Source organism: Leptidea sinapis, chromosome 17 (genome assembly GCF_905404315.1).
Source record: "Leptidea sinapis chromosome 17, ilLepSina1.1, whole genome shotgun sequence".
NCBI classification, from domain to species: domain Eukaryota; kingdom Metazoa; phylum Arthropoda; class Insecta; order Lepidoptera; family Pieridae; genus Leptidea; species Leptidea sinapis.
This window is the reverse complement of record NC_066281.1, coordinates 5,335,027-5,359,773: the sequence shown is the minus strand read 5'-3', so window position 1 is coordinate 5,359,773 and position 24,747 is coordinate 5,335,027. Positions and strand designations below refer to the sequence as shown.

General features: G+C 36.0%; 1 protein-coding gene across 1 annotated transcript; it reads left to right on the top strand.

Moving 5' to 3' along the window:
- On the top strand, nt 1-19,292 carry LOC126969248 (aspartate aminotransferase, mitochondrial). The gene is made up of 9 exons (XM_050814619.1): nt 1-213; nt 1,935-2,091; nt 3,114-3,257; nt 5,377-5,583; nt 15,250-15,345; nt 15,786-15,936; nt 16,855-17,029; nt 17,909-18,059; nt 19,000-19,292. The coding sequence occupies exons 1-9, from the start codon at nt 122-124 to the stop codon at nt 19,120-19,122; spliced, it is 1,296 nt and encodes a 431-aa protein (XP_050670576.1). The 5' UTR covers nt 1-121; the 3' UTR covers nt 19,123-19,292.
- Nucleotides 19,293-24,747: the final 5,455 nt, after the last annotated feature.

Genomic DNA, 24,747 nt, shown 5'->3' with positions numbered 1-24,747 from the left:
GTACCTAGTACTACCAGTGTTTATGTAGCGAAGTTCTGGATTCGTCAGTTGCAGTTCGTGGTTTTGTGATAATAGATATATATCTAGTTGTTCTTTAGTGTCAGTCAGGAATCCATCTACAATGGCACAAGCCTTAAGAAATCTAGCTATCAATGTGCTCAAAAATAATAATGTGGAAGCAGCTATTGGTAAAACAGTTGTGCGAGCTAACAGGTAGATTAACTTCTAATAATTAGAAAGAACCGGCATTTCTACTTGCTATTTAATATTTCTCATTACGTAACCATGTGTGAAACAGTATACGTATAATAAAGTTCTAAAGCTAATCTAACAAAATTAATTAAGCTTCCCGTTGATTATAAATCGTAATTCAATATTGGTGATTTTTATTTCTGTACTCAAATCCTAGAGAACTTTGCTTTTGAACGCACGATGCACGATTCCTCATTTTTAAATAGGGTGTTCCAATTTATAATGACATTAAGTAGGTACCTACTTATATTTATCAACTTTCTATATTATATATTTTTTTTAAACAGCAGCATTCTTAATTTCTTTTGGATTGTCAATATTCATATTTTTTCATTAAGATGCTATGTGTAGTGAAATATAATCATTATTATGCTTAGACTTGTTCTATTTAATTTGAGAAATTGTGAGCTCCTCATCATCATAATCTTGAGATAATCTTATGAGATTAAAAATTTTTTTTTCCTGCAACATGGTTTCTGACTACTGTTATTTTGTCAACCTAGTCAAAAGAAAACATTATTCAATAAGTTAATGATATAAGTTTGTAATATTCAAAAGGTAAATTTTATGGAGAACTCCTACCTGAAATCCCTCAAAAACCTTGGTTTTCCAAATTTAAAAAACAGTGATATCAACTGTTTGTCGTTTAAACCTTAACCACGATTGTACTCCAGTATTTTTAGCTAAACTTAGGATTAGAGACAACTCCCTTTGTGAATGTGTGGTGGTCCTCCACAGTGCGGTTTTCAAGGAGCTTACTCCCTCGGACTACAAAGCTGTGAGCTTCCTTGTGCGGTGTTTCCGGGACGATACGACATGGGTACCTTCAAAAAAAGCAAGTACACCTTCGTTAAAGGCCGGCAACACTTGTGATTCCTCTGGTGTTGCAAGAGAATGTGGGCGGCGGTGATCACTTAACACCAGGTGACCCGTACGCTCGTTTGTCCTCCTATTCCATAAAAAAAAATGTGGTATAGATGAAGGAAATGTGGATCATTTGTTCTTCAATTGTCCCTTAATGCAATCTTCTTTATACAACTTTATACCTGCTGAAGTTCCCCGCCCAACTTCCTTTAAATGTCTCCTCTCCCTAGTTTTTACTTCTTTTGTAAATATTTTGTGTAATATAAAAAGAATAAGATTAAGTTGTAAATATCATTAAGTACTTGCAATAATTTATGTAATTATATTTGTGTATGTCCTTTTTAGTCTTAACAGCATGTATATTTGTTTCAGGTATAAAATAAGAAAATAAAACTTGTTTCAATCTTTAGCACCGATCACTACCTATCAAATTAGAATACAAAAATTCTCTAAGCTTGGTGGTCTACTTTAACATGACATTGGCAAACTTGTGGTATACCTTTCACAGGAGCCATAGTAGGAAGAATTGAATATAATAAGTTTGTAATGATATAAGTTTGCTGTAGTTTCTATTGTGACACTTTCATTAATAAAACAATGTAGTAGTTTGACCAATATTTGGGTGTATTATCAAATAGTCCAATATTAATTTATTCTGTAGTTTTCTAGTACAAAGAAATTGATTGCTTATTTACCATCTATTAAGTATTCTCAATAATCTGACATTCTTTTTTGGTAATTAAAACCTAGTGGTGTACATAGTTTGTGGCAGTATATATAGCATTTCTTTTTTTGGAATCATCTTATTAAATCAACAGCTCATGGTGGGGCAATGTGGAAATGGGTCCACCCGATGTAATTCTGGGAATCTCTGAAGCCTACAAAAGGGATACTGATCCCAAAAAAGTGAACCTTGGTGTTGGTGCTTACAGAGATGATGAGGGAAAACCTTTTATCTTGCCTTCTGTTAGAAAGGTAATAAATCAATCTAATCATTTGATCACATCGATAGTTGTTTTAAAAAATCCTGGCATTACAAGCCTAAGAATTGACATTAGACTTATAATCTAGGAACAGATTGTCTATTAAATTTGTCGGCACTTGACATTTAAGAATAAATAACCAAAAGTTGGGAAGCCTCTTCAACTTTTGTTTTACAACAGGCAGTTCGAAGTGCAGTATGTTTGCAATGTATCTGAATTTTTTTCGAAGACCACCCTGTAACACAAGCACACATAGTAATAACAAGTGTCTTGCCTGCCTGGACTGCATTCCAGGATTATTTGAGCAATGAGCCATTTTTTAGCTATTAATGATGGTTGTTCTGTGCCTGTCATTTGTGGATAACTGATTATCACATTGCAAACATCTGACAATAGTATATTAATCATTTAAGTACAGTAGACAATAAATATCTACTAAGGGCTTGTACACAAATCTGCGAGCTCCCTCTACGCATCGCAAGAACTTGCGAATTGATTCGCATCGAGCATTCCTGCGATGTTGCGTCGCACTTGTTGACGCCATTTTCCATTTTTTCGAAAAAATTTTTTTCGTCGGTGTTCAAAGCTTTATATTTTTGAAGAAAATAGTTTCCATCGGGATTCATAATAGTAATAAATGGATGAACCCAAAATCTTCTTTGTTTCTTTGTCCTGTATCTAATAAGCAATAATAAAAGTGCACACTTCTTCTTACGATCCATGTCACGACCTAGTTTTCAATTCAAAATACGTTTAGTACGGTTAACGGCCGTCGAAGGAATGGTCACCCTGGGAGACGTCTTGCCGCACGAAATCGCATCGCAGCAATTCGTGTCGTAATTTTCTGCGTTGCGAATTCGCATCGCGTCGTATCGCAGTTTTGTGTACAAACCTTAATCAACGAGACACTTAAATAGTCTCTGGTTTAGATGTACTAGAATAATGGTTCACCTGCATTGAAAAAAAGTACTTTTTGCTCTAAAATATTTCACTAATAATGTTATTATGAATAAGGCTGAAGACATTATTCACAAGAAAAACTTGAACCATGAATATGCCCCTATTGGAGGTGAGGCTTTATACACCGATGCTGTTGCCAAGCTGGCTTTTGGAGAAGACAGCCCCATTTTCAAGGATAAGTCAAACTGCACAGTACAAGTAAGTTAATTTCGTTTTGAGTGTTTAAACTAGAGTAAACCTAAACTAAGTACCAAGTTCATAGATCTTTTGCCTTTTTCGTCATTCATTTCATGTGGTAATTGGGCATGGTAAAATAAATATGGACTTAAAGTTCTGAGATATCTGAGATTCAACGCCATCTCAGCCTAAATATTTAAAGGGTGTTTTTTTAAGCCCGATATAACTTGAAATTGTAAAAAATAACACAAAAAATTAAATTGTAATCAAAAATTTTTTTTTATTCGAAAGATCAATACGTGACATTAACACTTGAAAATGATTTCGGGCATATGGGCACCGCGGCTGTTCTTGATGAAGCGCATTCTGGACGTCCAATTTTGGGCCACTTTTTCGAGCACTGCTGGCCGTATGTCTTGAATAACACGAACAATGCTGGCCTCCAAGGCGTCAATTGTTGCTGGTTTATCAGCATAAACCAGTGACTTCACGTAGCCCCACAGGAAATAATCGAGAAGTGTCAAATCGCACTACCTTGGAGGCCAATTGACAGGTCCATTTCTCGAAATCAAGTTATCGCCAAATTTTGATTTCAATAAGTCGATGGTTGCGTTCGCTGTATGGTACGTAGCGCCATCCTGTTGAAACCACATCTCCTCCGGATCAATGTCATCCATATTTTCAAACAAAAAATCATTGATCATGGTGCGGTAACGATCTCCATTGACCGTAACGCGAGCTCCGGCCTCATTTTTGAAGAAATAAGGTCCGATGATGCCACCAGCGTGAAAACCGCACCAAACGGTGCATTTTTCTGGATGTAATGGAGTCTGTATGGTCTCTTGTGGATTGGTCTCACTCCATATGCGGCAATTTTGCTTATTAACAAACCCGTTAAGCCAAAAATGCGCCTCATCGCTGAACACAATTTTGCGATAAAACAACGGGTCAGTTGCCAACTGCTCTAGAGCCCAATCGGCGAAAGAACGACGCATATAATGGTCTCGTGGCTTCAATTCCTGCACCAGCTGGATCTTATACGGGTGTAGGCCGAGATCTTTGCGCAAAATTTTCCACGTAGTGGACGGACAGAGCCCCAATTGCTGCGACCGACGACGAATCGATAAATTTGGATCTTCTTCCACACTTTCGTTTACAGCGGCGATATTCTCTTCACTACGCACATTCCTTCGACGTGTTGGTGTTATTGCATCCTCTAGAGAGTATGTGGTACGAAATCTATCCACAGTTCGACGAATGGCTTGTTCAGATGGACGATTATGTACGCCATAAAAATGACGAAGTCGTCTATAAGTTGCGCGAATCGACGACTGATTTTCAAAGTAAATTTGGATAATTTCGTAGCGTTGTTCAAGCGTGAGTCTATTCATGCTGATTTGTCAGAGTATACTGAAACAAATAAAAAAAAATGTTTTATCAAAATTTAATTTTTTGTGTTACTTTTTACAATTTAAAGTTCTATCTAGGTTAAAAAAACACCCTCTATTTGCTTAAAATAGTCATATCATCATTGTCTTTTATTACTGGATCTGTCTTTGGACCAACAATGATGGACAATCTTGACATTGACTGACCTACAAAAATATTTTGCCTAACAACCAATGAATTTGGATATATGCCAAGTGCTATAGGAAATATTTGGAATTTCATTCTCTAATGTATTTTAGCTCAAGCTACAAAAGATATTGAGTAAACAACCCATATTATGTCACTTGAAAGTATATATAGGTATACAATTTTAATATTCAACTGATCTCATTGGCAACCAAGTTACATTCTTAAAGTAATGACTCCATTGCACAGGATACCGGTTAGATTATAGGTATATGCAGTTATGTGTGAGCATTATTGTGTTTCAGTCTGCAGGACGCCATCACTAGTGAAATTACTGTGCAAACAGACTTAACATCTTGTCTCAAGGTGACAACTGCAAATGTTCAAATGACCTTCAGAATTTTTGGGTTTCAGAATCCTAAGTGGCACTGAATTGTTATGGGCAGGTTGTATCAATAACCATCAGCTGAACATCCTGCTTGTCTCGTCCGTTATTGTCATTAAAAAATATATATATATTTATCTTATATATATCATTTTGGTAGCTATTTTTTTTATACCACAGACACTCTCTGGCACTGGAGCTTTACGGCTGGGTCTGGAGTTCATAAGCAAACACTACGCTAAGAACCAGGAGATCTGGCTCTCAACACCCACATGGGGGAACCACCCGCAGATCTGCAACATGCTCAAACTGGCGCACAAAAAGTACAGATACTTCGACCCAACTACCAACAGTTTTGATCTCAAAGGCGCCATTGAAGATATCCATGTGAGTATTATCTGATTTAATTATATATTAAATATATAAATAATTACTTCCTCATTAGTAACAGAATGCATTTTTACATGTATTATTGAAAAATATATATCATGATTCAAGAGTTTTAATCACAAGAGCGTTGCCGGCCTTTAAGGAAGGTGTACGAGCTTTTTTTGAAGGTACCCATGTCGTATCGTCCCGGAAACACCGCACAAGGAAGCTCATTCCACAGCGTTGTAGTACGCGGAAGAAAGCTCCTTGAAAACATCCAGATGGTGGGGATGATATCCTAATTTGTGGCATGTCGTGCGAAGGTGGGATTCGACGGCAGGAATCAGGTTAAAATTAATTAATTAAATAGAATTCACTTTCGATATCCGAGGAATCCATGGAAGACCTCATTTCTTGATTTATTCATTCCACAAACCATCGAATTCCTCCTCCCGTTCCCCTTTCACCCCCTCGCGCTCCGCTGTTGCGTGTGTACGGTTTGCATTTTCATTACCGTTAAGGTATATGTCGTGATATTTTCGTGCTAACACTGCGTTGTTTTTGAAGTTTTCATTGATACATTTCGACTTTTGTTGCTGATAGTTCTGTAGTTTCTGTTATTCTGTGTTGCTATAGCAGTTCTACCATATAAATAAAATATTTTATACTTAGATTCTTTCATCATTATTATAATAATAATCAGCATCACAACACAACACCTTTACATCAATCTATAATACTGACAAAATATGTCGTTGTTTATATTTTATTAATAATAATATCCTAGTGGTGCTTGTTTTGCACACCGTACACACACACACACAAATCGACGTCATGTCTAGAGATAATGTAACCGGGTAGTAATGACTTACCAACACTGACCTCTACCTACTATGGGTATGTTCAGATATGCATTGCGACCACTGTACAGTATGACGTCAATTTAGTATACTGTGAAGCCGTTCCTTTATAGCCAGTTATACTGGTTACTATTTAAAACGGAACGCAATCCCGTATACTGTCAGTCGCATTTTTTGACGCAGCATTCAAATGAGTGTATTAAAGTTTTCTAGTTCATTTAAAAAACTTTTGTTGGAGTACTGTCAAATCAAAAAATATTTTAATTAATATTTAGGCACTCGAATGGTTTTGACTGATCGCGTGATCAAAGTACTGCGAGTACCTTACGTCGTAAACGCCAGTGCTCACAGTAGAATATGGCGGCGATTTGTGACGTCATATATCTCCTTAGGGTACTGCGGCAGTAGGCAGTACTGGCAGTCCAACGGAACGAATTTTTGTACAGTGATAGCACTGTGCAGTGCATATCGAAACATACCCTATATACCACTGGACTGGCGGCTGTCAAAGTGTTTTTGTGTCAGTTTGATATTCGCCATTTGTGCGCTGTTGGCCATGTAGTGAGAATCTGCGGTACTAAAACAAGTGATGACAACCTCAGCAAACATCGATATATGGTGGGAAACTATTTACAAAAAAAATGTGTACTTTATTACGTTGATTCTTGAAGTATTAATAACACTGAAAACGAAATAAATTAATTCAAAATGCAAAAATACTTCAGTATACAAATATTGTACGTTGCTTCGCATCTGTTTGTATTATACGTCAAAATTAGTTCTCGGGACGCTCGCGAGTGGCGCTTCAAATAGGCACAAAAAATTTGCTGTCTTAAAATATGGAAGAGCCTGTCCAGTAGTATTTATACAGGTCAGTGCTTATCAATATTGGCTGTCATCTTAGGCCGTCACACGTTAAAGAAGAATAAATTAAATGTGATCTAGATCACATTTTCTTTTCATGTCCTCTATACCAGTCGTATAGACTCCTCATTCCTGAATGATCTAATATCTCTTAAAGTTCCTTTTCCTACGTGTATATCCTGTATCTGTATGAATTTAAAAAAAATAACATTTCGTTTACGCGCGTTCCACACCACCAGAACGTCGCGCGCCGAAAAAAAAAAGTAGGTTATTCGAATCCCCGCCATTTTTATTGTTTTGTTTACAAAAAATGAGCGATTCATTTTAAACGCTGAAAAATAACATTATATTCGAGTGAATTTTAATTATTGCACCATAAAAAATGTAAATTACTACTAAAATAAATAATTGTTTCATTAATACTTAGTTTATTTGTATATAATCAGTAACGAATGATATTAGGTTACTACTACGACTGGTGTTTTAATGTTAGCAGTAAAGCTAACTGTTTCAGAATCTTTTAGAGGATTCATATTCTGGGTTTAGATAAAGTCTTGTATGCAACTGTTGATAATTAGTTATTAAAATTTATCTATGTAAATTTTATAAAATATTGTCATCTTTCATACTACTTCTTCTTTCACTAGTAAAAAAAGAAGGACTCCCCGCCGTGATACTAGCAAGTGAGTGTGCGGTCCTTTATGCTAGTGTGTGTGCGGTTACGGTCCAAATACACAATTTTTTCTCCATTAAATAATCATATATCCACAAATACTTTTATAGTATTGTTTTTTCATTTTATTACATCGCACGACGGCATTAAAATATTTTATTGCGACGCAGACTGATCTGTCACAGACAATGGCAAATCTCATAATGGCGGCCGATCGGCTTGTATTAGTGTAAGTGTATGCGTGGGGCTATGTATTTACACGGTTACCGGCTTGTTTTGGTGCCTCACTGTTATGTAATAAGAAGAATCTTATTTTACTCGTCCGTGAGTGTGGGCGATTTTTTTTGCGCATCCGTCAACAATTTTATGAGCGAACTTTCCGCGGAGGTGTCGTAATAGTCTGTATACGTAATGTGTTATCAGAAACCCTTAGTACTTTATTAACCGTCGGTTATAAGGTTGATGGCCTGAATAAATGTATAAAGCCTACTTTGGCTCATTTTTTTTTATAAATTGCAATTCTTGTTTTTATTGATGTCTGTTTGACTGTATAAATAAGCTTATCTGTGATATCCTTGAAATTATACCTCTGTTTAACATTGTATAATACATTGTTAAAGCATTCATACAATTAGTTGTAATCTTAACATTATGTTCTGGAAAAGGATTAGGCTAGATAACTCTTTAATAACGATTAAATTACGCAGGTGAGTTAATGGCAGGGAACCCATAAGTATTTTTATTGCTTATATTTGTTTTGTATAGACATATTTGAGAGATTTATTGACGCACGGTTCAGTTTTGCTGTGAAACAATTTCATTATAACAACAGGGAGCATATTTTACGAAAAAATTCTTGAATGAAATATTTTTGACAAATTCATAAAAACAGTATTTCATTTATTACTAGCTGACCCGGCAAACGTTGTTTTGCCATATAAAGTCTAATTCACGCGATAGTTTTATAAGTAATAAAATATTGCCTATATTATAGCCTGTAGGTACATCATTTTGTTCTATTGCCAATAGTTTTTGCAGCGCACGCAAAAATAGCTTTTCGATTTTACACCTTGTGTTACAAAATAGCAATTTTATTACGGATCCCTAATTTAAAAAAAAACATAGCCTATAGCCTTCCTCGATAAATGGACTACCCAACACTGAAAGAATCATTCAAATCGGACCAGTAGTACCAGAGATTAGCGCGTTCAAACAAACAAACACTGCAGCTTTATATATTAGTATAGATATACAGAACACCGTATGTCGTGTCAGCTAGTTATCTTTATTATAATCCCAAGGTCGATACCTTTCTTGTTTCTGATGTTTCATAACCTTGAATGTTTCAATCTTCATAAAGCAATAACATTTACAATATATTATTATAATATAATTATAATTGTGTATAAATTACTGTGGTCAATTTTGCTCTGACTGTTAGCGCTACCGTTGTCTACACGAGCCGGATATGTATAGCGGAGGGTGACGGTTCAGTATCATTCATTATCCAATGTAAAGTAAACTTTATTCAAATAGGCTTAAAGTAAACGCTTCTGAATCGTCACTATAAGTATCACCGCTGAATTTACCATATGATGTTCGTTAAAAGTTGAGCTCGCGAGAAGAATATATAAGAAACTCAACGGCCACTCTTTTCAATCAAATACAGTATTTTACAATGGCTGTAACATGAATAATAAATTAGTTTGTAAGGTGCTGCATACAATATATGAGTCGTGTTTAAATAATATAAATTATTTCATGAAAAGTAATAAAGGATTAAATGTATAAATGAAAATTGTCGTATATCGGATACATCAACCTTTAGAGCTCGAACTTATTGTTTGTGTAAGGATGCTTCGTGAACATGATGGTCGTGATTACTGTCACATTTAGTAGTTGCATCCAACAGATACAATGATTTATAAACAATAACGGGTCGACCTGGCAGCACAAGCAACACCCGTTCACGAGTTGACGCCAGTCATTGTCCCCTTCGCACATATTTGAGATTTGAGGGATAGGCACGACCCGACACACGACGCCGGCGCAAGCAAGCCTTCACTCCAAAAATATGCAGGAAACAGGAAGTGATCGTTGTCGCGCAACGAATTTGTCAAATCTTATCCTAGTAACATATAGATACATAATAGCTTTAAGGGTAAATGTATACACTTCTATAATAAAGTCCCAGCCACTGTTCAGGCATTATCTATAAATAAATTTAAATGTTTTATAAAAAAAATGGCTCTGTCGTAAATCCTATTACTCCACTGCTGAATATCTAAATGATTGGACAGCCTGGGACTAGATTGTGATTATTTTATAGCGATAGAAATCAATATTGTATATTTTTATTGAAAAGAGCGCAAAGAAGAATGCTGGGAGAGTTTCTTGCGCCGCTTCTTCTCTCTCAGAGTGCCATTTGTTTCCGAAGCGGTACTAGTATCTAGTAGTTATTAGAAATGACATCAAAAAGAATTCTAAAGGAATCAATTTTGAGGAAATAAATGCCTTTTAAATGCCTTTTTATATCTACAGCACAAAATATACAGATAATGAAATAAACAATGGAATGTTCGACGCTTTACAGAGTCGGCCACGTTCTTGTGATTCCTCTGTTACAATAGATGCGGTGATCACATAAGATCATGTCACCCGTACTACCTCCTCTTCCATAGAAAAGTGAGTGTGTACTTTAAGCAAAATTAAATTACTGTTTTCCTTTACAGCTAATTACCTAGATGGCTGTTTAGCGAAAACACTCGATTACTTTGCATACAGTTGGGTTATTATGTATTTATATTACTGATAATTCTACCTATTCATAAAAAGAACAGATTGATACTGTAATAAAAAAAGTGTGTGTGTGCACGCAAGAAGTTATACTTCTTTGGCCTAACGAAGCAAAAATCATTAAAATGATTTATTCCTCCTGCTATTCCACGATTTAGAAAGAACAATTATGTAAAAATCTTGCAAAGATGGCTTCGACAATTAATTATTAAATAATGAATACGGCTGTATGGGCTTGAACCCTTTGCCTGTCCTAATAATGGACGAAGAAAATTTCAGGAATCAACTTCACCCTATTACTTTTGTGTTACAGTGATGCGCACGCATCTTAAAATTTCACTCTCATCATTTTTCCATAACGCGCCTAAATAACTTCAAAAAATATCAGCAAACAAACAGATTTTGTTAAAATCACGCGCCGGCAACGTGATTGATAACAGATAAAGATTACAGCTACTAGATGTTGTCGTTGGGTCATTGCGTCACATAGTAATGTCACGGTCGACTGATAATTGTTATGGGGTGATCATAATATTTTGGGGCTATTATATAATTGAGGTTTATGGCTATGGTGTTACCACTACACATTATAAAACTAGTGTGAGGCTCCTTTGTACAGGATGCCGGCTAGATTATGGGTACTACAACGGCGTCCATTTCTGCCGTGAAGCAGTAATGTGAAAAACATTACTGTGTTTCGGTCTGCAGGGCGCCGTAGCTAGTGAAATTACTGGTCAAATGAGACTTGACATCTTATGTCTCAACGTGACGAGCGCAATTTAGTGTCGCTTTTTTGGATTTCTTAAAAATCCTGAGCGGCACTGCATTGCAATGGGCATGGCGCATCAATTACCATCAGCTAAACGTCCTGCTCGTCTCGTCCCTTATTTTCATTAAAAAAAACAAAATCCTCCGCCGTGTCTGTATTTCTGTCTGTTCGCGATAAAATCAAAAACTACTGCACCGATTTACACGATGTTTTCTCCAATGGATAGCGTGGGTCTCGAGGAAGCTTTTAATATATGATTTGTTAAGTTTATGTATAGATTTTTGTATACATTAACGATATTTGTTTGAGGTGTCGGAAAAAACTAAGCCATCTGGGAGCTTTCATTGAAAACGTTGTCTAAAACCTTTGAGATATAATAATATTATAATGTACACTGCCGTACCTCACTACGTCCTTAAATACTAAAAATTGGCGGTAAAAGGCACATAATTCACATAAATATTTATATTTAGTATTGTGAAAAATTTATGTTGATATGTGATAGTGAGCCTGTAGATATAGTTACTTAATAGTAGATAATAATATCATCATATCGATCATCAAGCTCATTTATTCCGAAACTATGTACATACAATAATTTTTAAATCAAATTTACAAAAAGATCTCTAATTTCTGCGTGCCTGTTGGCATAGGACTCCTCTAAAGTTTTCCATTGTTTCCTATCTCGCGTGACTCTCATCCAGTTAGGACACGCTGTTAACTTTAATTCATCCTCCCATCTGGTAAATTGCCTGCCTCAGCTTCGCATACAATCCCTTGGATACCGTTCCGTGACTGCCTGGTTCCATTCTTTTCAGCCATTTCTGTAGGTCTATTTTTTCCAGTATGTCGGTGAGTTTCGTTTTTGATCGGAGAACAGTGTTTCTTACCCTATCTCTTCTTTTCGAGCCTGACATGCACCTCTCTATTGCCCTTTGACATTTGGCTAATCTTTGTCTTAAAGAATTGGTCAGTGCCTATGTTTCGTAACCGTAAGTCAAATATGGAAAGACACATGCCTAAAAGGTTTTCCCTTTCAAAGCCATGCTTAGGTCTTTCGATTCCATAATGGTCTTTCGGGACCTGTATTTTTTCCATCCTATAGCGATCCTCGTGTTAATTTCTTGTAAGCTTTGGTCATTGGTTGAAAATAATAGTAGATAAAGTATGATCTATTCGATAAGTACCGTATCTATTAATCGCGCCTGGTATCACAATCCTACAAATAAAATTATTAATATTCCAGTTATTTACACCGTCATTGTTGGATTTAACGTACTTACATTATCATTAACAATCGCACTGATACGCACATAAATCGCGTTGATTAGAAATACTATCTAACATGTCTATCAATGTTTTTACTATCAAAGTATTATTTTCTCAAGTTTTCGTATAAACATTTTAACTCTTGCCGCTCAATATATTCTGATAAAGCTATGTATCTATCTGGCACGTAAGGGAATTTGCTAGGAACTGTCATAATGTTACGAGCAGGAACAAACAAACTTGTAATGCCTACTACTCGGCCAAGTCGAGGTAGTAAGTCTTTTGTGGGGCGATGTATATGCTTTTACAACAAGATCCCAGAAAATGTTGAAACGAAATTGAAAAGAATTGTTAAAAAATGTTTGTGTGGTAAACGTTACTATAACATAAATTACTTTCTTAATGACACAGATTGGGAAATGGAGTGACCGGCTTTAGGCTTTACATAGTAAATTTTATTGTAGGTACGATATTTTGATGAAACAAAAGAAGTCCGTTGAGTATCTCACGCCCGTTCTTCTCAGGTCTGAGGCACACTTTTTCGAATGAGTGGTAGTTTTTGACTTTCAATAAGTGATATCATATCCTATTTTTAATTAAATGTTTGAATTTTTGAAGTTAAAATACACTTAAAAACACTGTAATTAGATTAGAGTACTAATTTTTTTTAATAATCTCGTATGATCGATTGATCTCTGTGTTTATAATAAACCCGAAGTAAAGTTATTCCAAGTTTAAAACTTGGTTATCACAAAAACGTTGTCTTGAACATTCGTTCAAAAAAGTTCTACTACAAATCTGTGTATTTCTGTTTTTTAACGTTAAACAATCTTTAGACATTGCTTAAGTATATTTAAACAGTATTCGATGCTTGTCTAAGGTGTATCTAACGGATAGATTACAATAGCCTAAAATCCCAACGCTAAATTGTGGAGGTAGGTGTTTTTTTGATAAAAGAAATTTTAAATGAATGTTTTTTTTCGTAAACACTATACAATGTATTAGCTATTGGTTGCCTATAAAAAAATTGCCGCAAGTACCTGTAATTTATTTTAGTGTAATTAATTTTCTGATGTAAATTGCACCAATATGTTTTTTTAAATAAATTGTACGTCATTATAAAGGAAATTATGTAAACAATTGAATAAAATATGGTTGCCAGCTCTCCGTCAGCCAAAACATAGGGGTTGCCAGGTGTAAACAGAAACCTGTTTACACCTGGCTATGGTGTTACCACTACATATTATAAAACCAGTGGGAAGCTCCTTTGCACAGGATGCCGGCTAGATTATGGGTACCACAACGGCGCCCATTTCTGCCGTGAACCAGTAATGTGAAAAAATTACTGTGTTTCGGTCTGCAGGGCGCCGTAGCTAGTGGAATTACTGGTCAAATGAGACTTGACATCTTATGTCTCAAGGTGACGAGCGCAATTTAGTGTCGCTCACAATGTTTCGGTTTTTCAAGAATCCTGAGCGGCACTGCATTGCAATGGGCAGCTAATCGTCCTGCTCGTCTCGTCCCTTATTATTCATTATTCATTAAAAATAAAACAAAATCCTCCGCCGCGTCTGTCTGTCTGTTCGATAAAATAAAAAAAACTACTGCACCGATTTTTACGCTGTTTTCTCCAATGGATAGCGTGGGCTTCGAGAAAGGTTTTAATATATGATTTGTTAAGTTTATCTATAATTTTTTGTATACATTTACGATATTTGTTTGAAAAAACATTTACAGTTTTTATTATATTAATATAAAATCAATAATTATTAGTTAAATTAGTTTCTTCAAAAAAATTACGCACTACCTGCAAATTCGAGCAATGGGGACTCATCGTATTCACATGGAAGACTTAGTTTATATTATGATGACAGATAGATGACAGCTGACAAAAATTGCGTTCCGTTCCTTTAATTGTAATAAACACTTTTAAATTTAGCTAAACACTGATACAAAAAGATAAACTCCATTTTAGACGTCGTTATAGTTAGCTCACTAATTGACAAACCACGTGTCTAAGCCATGTTTAAATTAATTTCTGTATTAACACTGTTGGTCTATATCTTACGTTTGTCAGTATAGAATAACATGACAGGGAAAAGTAATTTTAAACTTTGACTAACTTTACACAGCTTTTATTAATTAATTTATACTAAGCCCCGCCTTCTTTAAAGCTTGCTTGCTATCTTATTTCTCTCCGAGCTCATTGCAATAAGTGAAAAAGAGATAGTTATAATAATATCGCAATAGTTTACCATCAAAAGAGTAGGTATAGGAGTGACCCGACGCTGGTCGCTTGTCAGTTAGTCGAAAAATGATGAAACCGAATACTGTTTCACGGGCCTCGTAGAGGTTAATAAGACAGTAAATTTTTAACCATTCCATTAAACTTATAAAGGTTCAGTCTAGTCAATGAATAATACTAAAGTTCTATCTGTTCTGATATTTTCCAGAAAATTCCAGAGGGCTCAATTATTCTCCTTCACGCCTGCGCACACAACCCAACTGGTGTCGACCCTAAACCCGAAGAATGGAAACAGCTTTCTCAAGTAAGTAGCAAATATATTTTGAGCTTATATCGAACAATTAAATAATTCATGTACGGCCTTACAAATAACTGAGAATAAACCAAGAATAAGCAAAATTTTTACAAATAGATATTTTACTTATGTTTTTTTATATAATAAGTTTATCATTATGTGTATACATAATGTAAAAACTTTTAGATCTTCAGATAGAACCTCTTGCTGATAGACAGCCGATGAAAATAGGTCAGGTTTACAACATTAGTGTGCGCAACAAGCTACGTGCTACACTCGCGATTTGTATGACACTGTGTTAGTGTGCGTGCATTGCTCAAAATAAAGTTAACTGTTAACCTCATTTTGTTTCGACGTTTACGAATACTGTACTTGTAGCTACATACTGCTACTAAACTTCTCATACCAAAGTACTTTTGTAAAGTAAAATATATATTTTGTTTCACCAGGTAATCAAAGAACGCAAATTGTTCCCATTTTTCGACATGGCCTACCAAGGTTTCGCAACTGGCAACGTCGACAATGACGCGTTCGCCGTCAGGCTGTTCGTGAAGGAAGGCCACCAGGTCACGCTCTCTCAGAGCTTCGCAAAGAATATGGGTGAGATGCAGTGTTACTTTACTAGCTGTGAATACCCGCTTCGCTGGGTCATTTTTAATTGTACAGTATTGGGTTGTCCGACGCGTTAAAAACTACATAGTGTTGACCATGTGAAAAACAGGATTCTTTTGAATTAACTCCACAAAATTGGAACGTTTTACCTTGCGACTTTGCAGGTATTTTTTAGAAAATTCTATCTTGATAAGAAAAGTGGCACACAATCTAGAAATTTCCAGAACATTCTTGATCGTTCAGAAATAATTCTTAAAAAATTTTAGAACATTCTATAATTTTCTAGAAAAATCCAAATCAGTTTAGATTAATGATAATCACACATTTCTAGGCATCACACGTTTCAACTCCCGTATCTTCTACACCCGCATAAGTAGCAACTTGCAGCCACCATACAAACCACCATACCGTACAAAGCTCCCTGTGCACTATGGTGCACGATGGGAGCTTTGTACCTATTGCGACCTACAAACTCTAAGGGCCTGCGGTGTGAAGTTTTAGCTGAAATATACACTATATACATATACAAATATATATGGGACACACACCGACTTATTTGATTTGTCTAAAACGGCTTTTACTCACGGTTTGTCGATGTTTCATGATGAACAGACAGGTTTCGGACATTCGTGGGTCCTCAATATATCTGTAATTGTACTGAGTTCGTGGTGATGACGTCTCAAACTGCGGATTTGCGCTCGCAGTGCGCGGCTTGACAGGGCGAGGGGCACGAGTGCGCCGGTGACCGTGAGTAAAGCCGTCTTAAAGCCGAGGATTTAGTATTTGGTCTATTCTACATCTTAGATGATCACTGCAGCCAAAAATTAATTAATTAATTGCACTTTTGTAGTGCACTTCAAAAACGCACACGAATACTTTGTAACCAGTGTCGCTACATCTGGGCAGGTCTGTACGGCGAGCGAGCCGGCGCCCTGACCTTCATGTGCGGCGACGAGGCGACCGCAGCCAAGGTGATGTCGCAGGTCAAGATCATGATCCGCACCATGTACTCCAACCCCCCGTTGTATGGCGCCCGCCTCGTCACCGAGATCCTCACGCAACCCGACCTGAAGCAGCAGTGGTGAGTACCACAACACCTTTTATTATACAGCGCGGAGATACAATGGCAACATTAAATAAACACGGGTAGACGGAGCTTCTTTATAGTGATGTTGCTATGGCTATACTAAGGCCAACGGGAGGAGATAAAGAATGTAAACAAACGAACCGTTACTGAGTTACATTGCGATAGCGAGCGATTACTATTTCTGTCCCTATCGGTCGTACGCAGTAATGGCGTCAGTTGGTCGACGATAGGTGTCATTGCGTGTTGCGTGGTACAGAAAAGCAGTCAGCAGTTATCAACATTTGGTCCACCATTTTGTGGACAAGTTCATTCTTGTTTGGATTGCGTTCGAAAGTTAGAGAGAGAAAGAAAGATACTTAATTTTAAGTTATTATTAATCCGTTGCTGTTAGTTTTCTTATTTTTTTTTTGTTGTTATTGTGAGTAGTTGTTGATTTTAATTATGGAATCATAGCCTGGCAGCTCTAGACAACCTTTTGAAAAATATAACTTCTTAGTATTTTCATTGATTAACCCGAGCGTTACACATTGAAATAAAACACTTTTTAAACATACAATTACACGCATTGTAATCCTTTATAAAGCGTTTTATTTAACAGTCCCCCTGAAAACGTTATCCGAAAAGGTCTTAACGACAATATTGAAATAACTATTTATTTAATATTTATTCGGTGACTGTTTCAATGCTTGTAAAAACCTTTTAGGCTTTTTTGGTCTAAACAATAACCCCCTTATTCATAGTATGCTAACTTAAAGCATTGCTAATTCTCACTGTCTTCTTCTATTGACCTAAGTCAGAATGAGAAAAAAAAACTCCTTAGCTTTAAAATATAAAGCGAACTGAATCTAATGTGTTGTTTGATTCGCTCGCCAGGTTGGCAGATGTGAAGACAATGGCGGACCGCATCATCACGATGCGTAAACACCTGCGAGCCGGCATCGAGGGCGCGGGCAACAAGCAATCCTGGCGACACATCACCGACCAGATCGGCATGTTCTGTTACACCGGACTCAAACCAGACCAGGTACTGTTGTCAATCTGAACCGGACCTAATGACTACATAGACATGTTTTGTATATAGTTACGGTCTCTTATTCTTAATGACTTATCGTAGGTATAAAACATCGCTAAAAGACGCTTGTTAAAAATGGTAAAGCTGACGTGACTTATAGTAGATAGGACCCTTCGATAAACATATTTTAAGTCTTCGTTGGCAAAAAACATGGCCGACATCGATCAGCTGTCTCGTATTTGACGTTCGTTTTACGATGTCAGTCAGTGCATCATCATCAACCATGAGCTTTAAATGTTGATTTAAAGGAGTGGCAATGAGTTTCTTGCCAATTCTTCTCGTTAAAGCATAACCTTTTCCAAAGTGGTGGTAAATGTGAAAGAAAATAAGACTTGACATTCATAAGTGTCATTTCCTTGACCGACATGAATTAAGTGATTTTGATTTGATTTGGTCTTCGGTGGTGATATAACAAATGGGTTATTTGTGTCTAGATATGTGACTTGCAAATCTTTTATCTGTTTGATATTCTTTATTTATTGTTATGAAATTAAGTGTATGACTGAATTTAAGCCATTGTTAATCAATGTTATGAGTTCAATAAACATTTTGATTTCATCATCACCACTGCTGGACAAAGGCCTCCCCCAAAAATTTCCACGACGATAGGTCCTCCCTCATCCAACGTATTCCGGCGATCTTTACCAGATCATCAGTCCATCTTGAGTCGATCTTGGGGCCTACCAACAGTACGACTTCCGGCACGTGGTCTCTATTCGAGGACTTTACTGCACAACTGCCATCTGTCCGTCGAACTATGTGCCCTGCCCACTGCCACTTCCGTCTCGCAATCATTTGGACTATGTCGGTCACTTTGGTTCTCCTGCGGATCATTTCTGATTCGATCTCGCATTATTATTTAACGTTTTGATTCGATTTGATATAATTGCAGGTTGAGCGACTCACAAAGGACTTTCACATCTACTTGACCAAGGACGGTCGTATCTCTGTCGCCGGTATCTCGTCCAAGAATGTGAACTACGTGGCCGAAGCGATGCACAAAGTGACCGCTTAAACGATACCCGACCTTATAATAATAAGATTAAAGTGAATATTACACTGTACTGTACCAGATTAAAGTATTTCACCCTTTACTAGCCATATCACGGTAGTTATGAACTCCGCTGAGATTATAATCAATTGTTTTTTAATATTTATCAGTTTTTAATAAAGCTTTTATTTTTATATGCAGATTTTATTAATATTATATTACTGAAATTGTACATCTGTGTTCTTTAATAATATGTTTTAAATAGACTAGTGTTGTGTCTATTAAAAATGTATTAATTAAGATCAATATTCCATTTAAATTTATAGATTGATAAATATTTTTGTGTTTATTCTTCTTATTTTGTTCGTCTAAATACATAATGAATGGCTCGACGGCCGCCTGAATGCCTTAAGTTATTGGCTACACGCGTCACATAATTTCACAACGGGCTCACAATTATGTTGTGTATTCCATAATTTCGACATCATCGAATATTCCGCTATTCATACAGCCATTCCATACACTTCAGCCAAGTACTAAGCACCTCCAGTGCCAACGGAGGTAAACTATTTGTCATAAAACTTGGCGAAATCCTTAAACAGCACACAATAAGACATGTTCCATCTAAAGATAGATTTATAAAACCATGGTGTACTTACTCAGGGTTTGCATAAATACATTCGCAACAGAAACATTTCACATGAATGTTTCTGAGAATTATAATACTTATAAGAATTTTGTAAAGCAAAAAAAAAGCCCCAAACAAATCTAAAAAGTGATTAAAAGCATTTTTAAGCTATTGCATAGCTACAACTATTTTGCTGATATAGGCAGGGAACTAACCACAAAGCAAAGCAGTAAAGTGATGCATTCCTTGAAGATAACTGATGAACATCCCTGAATTCTCTTATACTCCTTCGAACGGATGAAGCTGAAGTGGCTAGTCATCTCTAGCTTACGTAAAGATGCTGCCATTAGATGGGATGGAATAACGACCACATTACTGCTGCAACGTACTGGTCCCAGTCAAAACCAAAATTTGTAATCAGAAATCTATTATGACTGGTCAGTTTTCAAAAGTATTTAAAATGCAATAGCATTTTGAACAATAGTTCAGGATGAATCAATGAAGTTGAAACAAAGAAAATGTTAATAACCATAGGCCAATGTCTGTGCTGTTAACTCTATCTAGAGTGTTTGAGAAAATAATCAACTGAGGACTCTGTCATTTCTTGTCGACCATATTGTTAACAAACTCGACATACATAGGAAAGGCATAGGAATTTTCTTAGATCTTTCCATAGCATTCTGTACTGTCTCTGTTCCGCATCTGCAACATAAATTGGAAATAATGGGGATCCGTGGTCACGTCCTAGACATGTTGAAAGATTATCTCTCTGATAGAACCCAGTGCATAAAACTTACTCATTTGTGTATGTTTTATGCACTGGGTATTCCCCAAGGTTCTATCTTAGGCCCCACCCTGTTCATGATATATATTAATGCCCTATGTAATCCTAGTCCATGGCCTATCACTATTACTTGAGCGGAACAAGCTCTCAGAAACTTATTTTACTGGCTTTCTAGTAATCTTCTGACCCTTAAAAAGTCTTTTCCAAATCATCTCCAGGTCAAACATCACCAGACATTTTCCTGTTTAAGTTCACTCCTGCACCAATAAATTTTCACCTTATTCGTGTGACTGCCCAACTTTATCTAGGTCTAATAATATTAACTATCTTGGAGTCAATATTGATATTTAAAAAAATAAATTCTTCCGCTGATAGTGTTACACAAAAATTAATTTACTTTGCTCTGTGCAAGTCTATCATTAGCTATTGCATTGCATTTCAATATGGGGAGGTGCCGCAAAGAACTTTCTAGAACTAGAACAAGCCCAAAGAGCTGTGATCAAGATAACATGTAGGTAAACCTTTTACGTAGGTACTGTATGAGTTTGCTTTACAAAGAATCTGAAGTTCTACAGCTCTTTATACTTCATTCCGTAAGAAAACACACCACACTCTCATACGATAAAAATTAATGCAAAAGAAAATCTCAGAGTATACCCAGTTCCAACTTTTAAAACATCTCTAGATATTCAACATCATCAAGTAATTGAAAGTCATCATTAGAATAAAATAAATCAACAATGTCACAGATATCCTCTTGTAACATATTCGTGTAAATCCGTTGTTAGTAAATGGCTTCTATAAAAAACATACACAGCAACTGAAGACCTCTTCCAAATATCTAACTTATAAAAAAAACACACGTATTAAGTATTACATTAGAATAATCATTGCATGGGCAGACAATGTTTCAACGATATAGTGGGTAGATATAAATTTTTGTACAAAATAATATTTCTTCTTACGAATCGCATTTGCTATTCATGTAAGTAGTACGTATTTTATTTATTGCAATTTTATTAAGTTTTGCCCTGTTTATCGTATTTAGTGCTAATCATTACCGCAAATAAACTGAGAATTCCAGACCAAGTTGCTAGGCTGTTACTTTAATTAAAATTGGGCACACTTATAAGCATATGGCCCAAACATTACGAGTATCCAAATCTGTGATACACCGAGTTGTCAAGGGGTATCAGAAGACCGGACAGATTACGTTATTACGACAGTAACGTAAACTATACTCTGACCAGACATGATCGTTTTATCGTCAACAGCATGCTTAGAAACAGGATTAGTATTGTCCTGTCTAGCTCTTCGCAAGTATAAACTCACACTTGCCTGCACGAGGCCCTCTTCATGCCACATGCCATCGGCGATCTCGAGTTGGAGTAAATTCTATTTAGATGAGTCGTTGATGAGTTTAGATGATAGGAGTAAAACGTAGAGGAAGGCGTATTGTGGTGGAGGGTCAGTTATGGTATGGGGAGGCGTACAGAACTCTGCGTCAGTGAGAATGGTAAATAATGGCGGCTTGATATGAGGTAGCCAGCAGTTACAGTGTGCAAAACAAGCACCACTAGAATATTATTATTAATTAACTAGCTGACCCGACAGACGTTCTGTACATAATAAATAAAATACTGATTTTTTATGAATTTGTCAATAATATTTCGCAATTATTATTTCGTAAAATATGCTTCCAGATCTTATAATGAAATTGTTTCACGGCAGAACTGTCAAACCGTACGTCAATAAATTCTCTCATAGAAAATATGTCCATACAAAACAAATATTGGAAACATAAATAATTAGGGGTGGAATTTCGTAAAATCCGTTCTTAGCTGACCTCTACTCGGTGAAAAGAATATTCCTACAAAATTTCAAGTCTATGATGGTCCCAGAGATATCGTGATGAGTGACTATATACGTGGAAATAATAATAAAATATATATATATAGATTAACAACGATTTATATTCAGTATTCTAGATTGATGTCAAGGTGTTGTGTTGTGATTATAATTAAGAAAAACCAGTGAACTTTTCTGGCAGTACTTAGCGGCACAGAAAAATATTAACTACAGAACTATTAACAACAACAGTCAAAACAAAACAACCAAAACAGTGACAGCAAATCGAAAATATCACAACATGTACCTAACGGTAATGAAACTGCAATCCGTACTGACGCAACAGGACGAACGGGAGGGGGCTCCATGTTTCCAAGTCCAGAGATAATGTGGCCGTGTAGTATACCTCGTATCACAGATAAGACAACGGCACTCATTACTGAACGAAGTGTTTGAAGGATCGTGCATATATAATAAAAAACATATATTGAAATTGTTTATTTTAATATAAACTTAAGTAGATAAAATTAACTTGATGCCAATGAACACGGACATTGTAACATTTCCTGTTATGATTCTAAAACGAAACTTACATATAAATATATGCATCGTATATACAGCGGACTTACATGAAATGATAATTATTCTATTTTTTTTTTTCAAAACTGATGCAGGTAAATCGTTAAGATTGCCATATAGAAAAATTTACACACATAACAATAATGGCAACACCTTAGGTGTTTCAGCTTAAACAAATTTGAAATACGCACAATTTGATTGCATCTTGGTAACAATCTTAAGCATTCACCTGCATCTCCGTTCAAAATCCAGCACATTTCGCTTTAATATATTATATATACACCTGCAAAATGTATTCATTTGCTATTTGCTTCACTACTATGATACAAATATTCTAATTCATTAGTATTTATTGATACAACTTTTTTATTTACAATTTTTCATTAAAATTAATGGCACTATTTATCATTACATACATAGAGTGCCTTGTGAAGAAATCTTTAGGTATGTTCACCAAAGCCACCATATAAAATATAACAGGATTAGGTAGCAATATAGTATTCCATTTAGACTCTTATATCTGCTTGTAATTTATTCATAACTTTCTAGCATCAATCTAGTTCTAAAGCACCTGTATTCATACTTTACATAATTACATTAATCCCTTGGAGTTTTTGCTATTTTTCATCAATTGCCGTACAGACATAACTTCACAAGGACAATGTAGGTATACTCGCGGCTCAAGTTGTAAGCACTAATAAAAGAAATTGGTGGGAGGAGTTACGTTTAAAATTAATTACAAATTGCGTGAAAGTATACGGTAACTAAATCGCACGTGTTACTCCAATAGATGACAAGGATCGACTGTGAGCCAATCAGGGCTTTGTCGGCTCTGCGTGCGCTACAGAACGACCAATGACAAGCGTGCTCAAGACTCGTCCGGCATCTGTATTTTGTATTACAATCTATTAAACATTGCATTTAGGAACGTCTGCTTGCCGATCCGTGGTTATTAAGAAAAAAAAAATTACCTACTATTACGATTTAAATATAAGACATGTTTTATTCACAAAATATATTACGTAATTACGAGTTATATAACGAAGCATCACTAGTAATAAATATATTATTTTATAATTATGTTACAACCCTGTTCACACGCCCGTATTGATATCTATTAACTAAATCCACTCTCGTATTGCATTATCTAATACGGGCAATTAAAACATAATACTAGAAACAGGTGTACATTTGACTAACACGTAACAAACCTTTTTATGCACCATTGTTAAACCCGCTAAGGCTATTAATGCAGTTGTGATTTGATATTTAACTGAGATCAGAAAACACTAAGCCCCCTATTCATAATCGTCTGCTTAAAGCATTGCTAATTCTCACTCTGTCTTCTTCTATTGACCTAAGACAGAACGAGAAAAAACACTCCTTAGCGGCTGTTTTAAGTTAGCGGACCAATCTGAATAAGGGGGTAAATAATTATTGTTCTCCAATGAAGGTACTAGAACTGAGTACGGTTCAGAAATAAACACTATCGAAGATCATTTAGAGAAAGTATTTCAGTCAGTACTAAACCGCGTATTTGTAAGCGATAAGCTTTTGCAGCTCTTTTTAATAAATTTTCTATTGAAATAAGGTACTGGGCTAAAGCAATTTACCGTCCGACAACCGTCCCACGGGTTGTCAGACGGTGGTGGGGATGGGGTACTAAGATGACATGTTATTACCATGTCCCCACCACCATCTGTCACTCCGTGGGACGGTCGCGCGCGAAGTTGTCGGACTAAAGTACTTTGCTGACAGATTCGATTCATCAAACCGGGCCGTAAAGTTCTCACGCTCAACTTGGAATTTT

Excerpts from the sequence above, each read along its gene's own strand:
- LOC126969248 (XM_050814619.1), top strand. The coding sequence starts at position 122 with ATGGCACAAGCCTTAAGAAATCTAGCTATCAATGTGCTCAAAAATAAT. Across the intron at positions 3,258-5,376 it reads AGTCAAACTGCACAGTACAA|ACACTCTCTGGCACTGGAGC; the intron begins GTAAGTTAATTT and ends TTTATACCACAG. Across the intron at positions 5,584-15,249 it reads GCGCCATTGAAGATATCCAT|AAAATTCCAGAGGGCTCAAT; the intron begins GTGAGTATTATC and ends GATATTTTCCAG.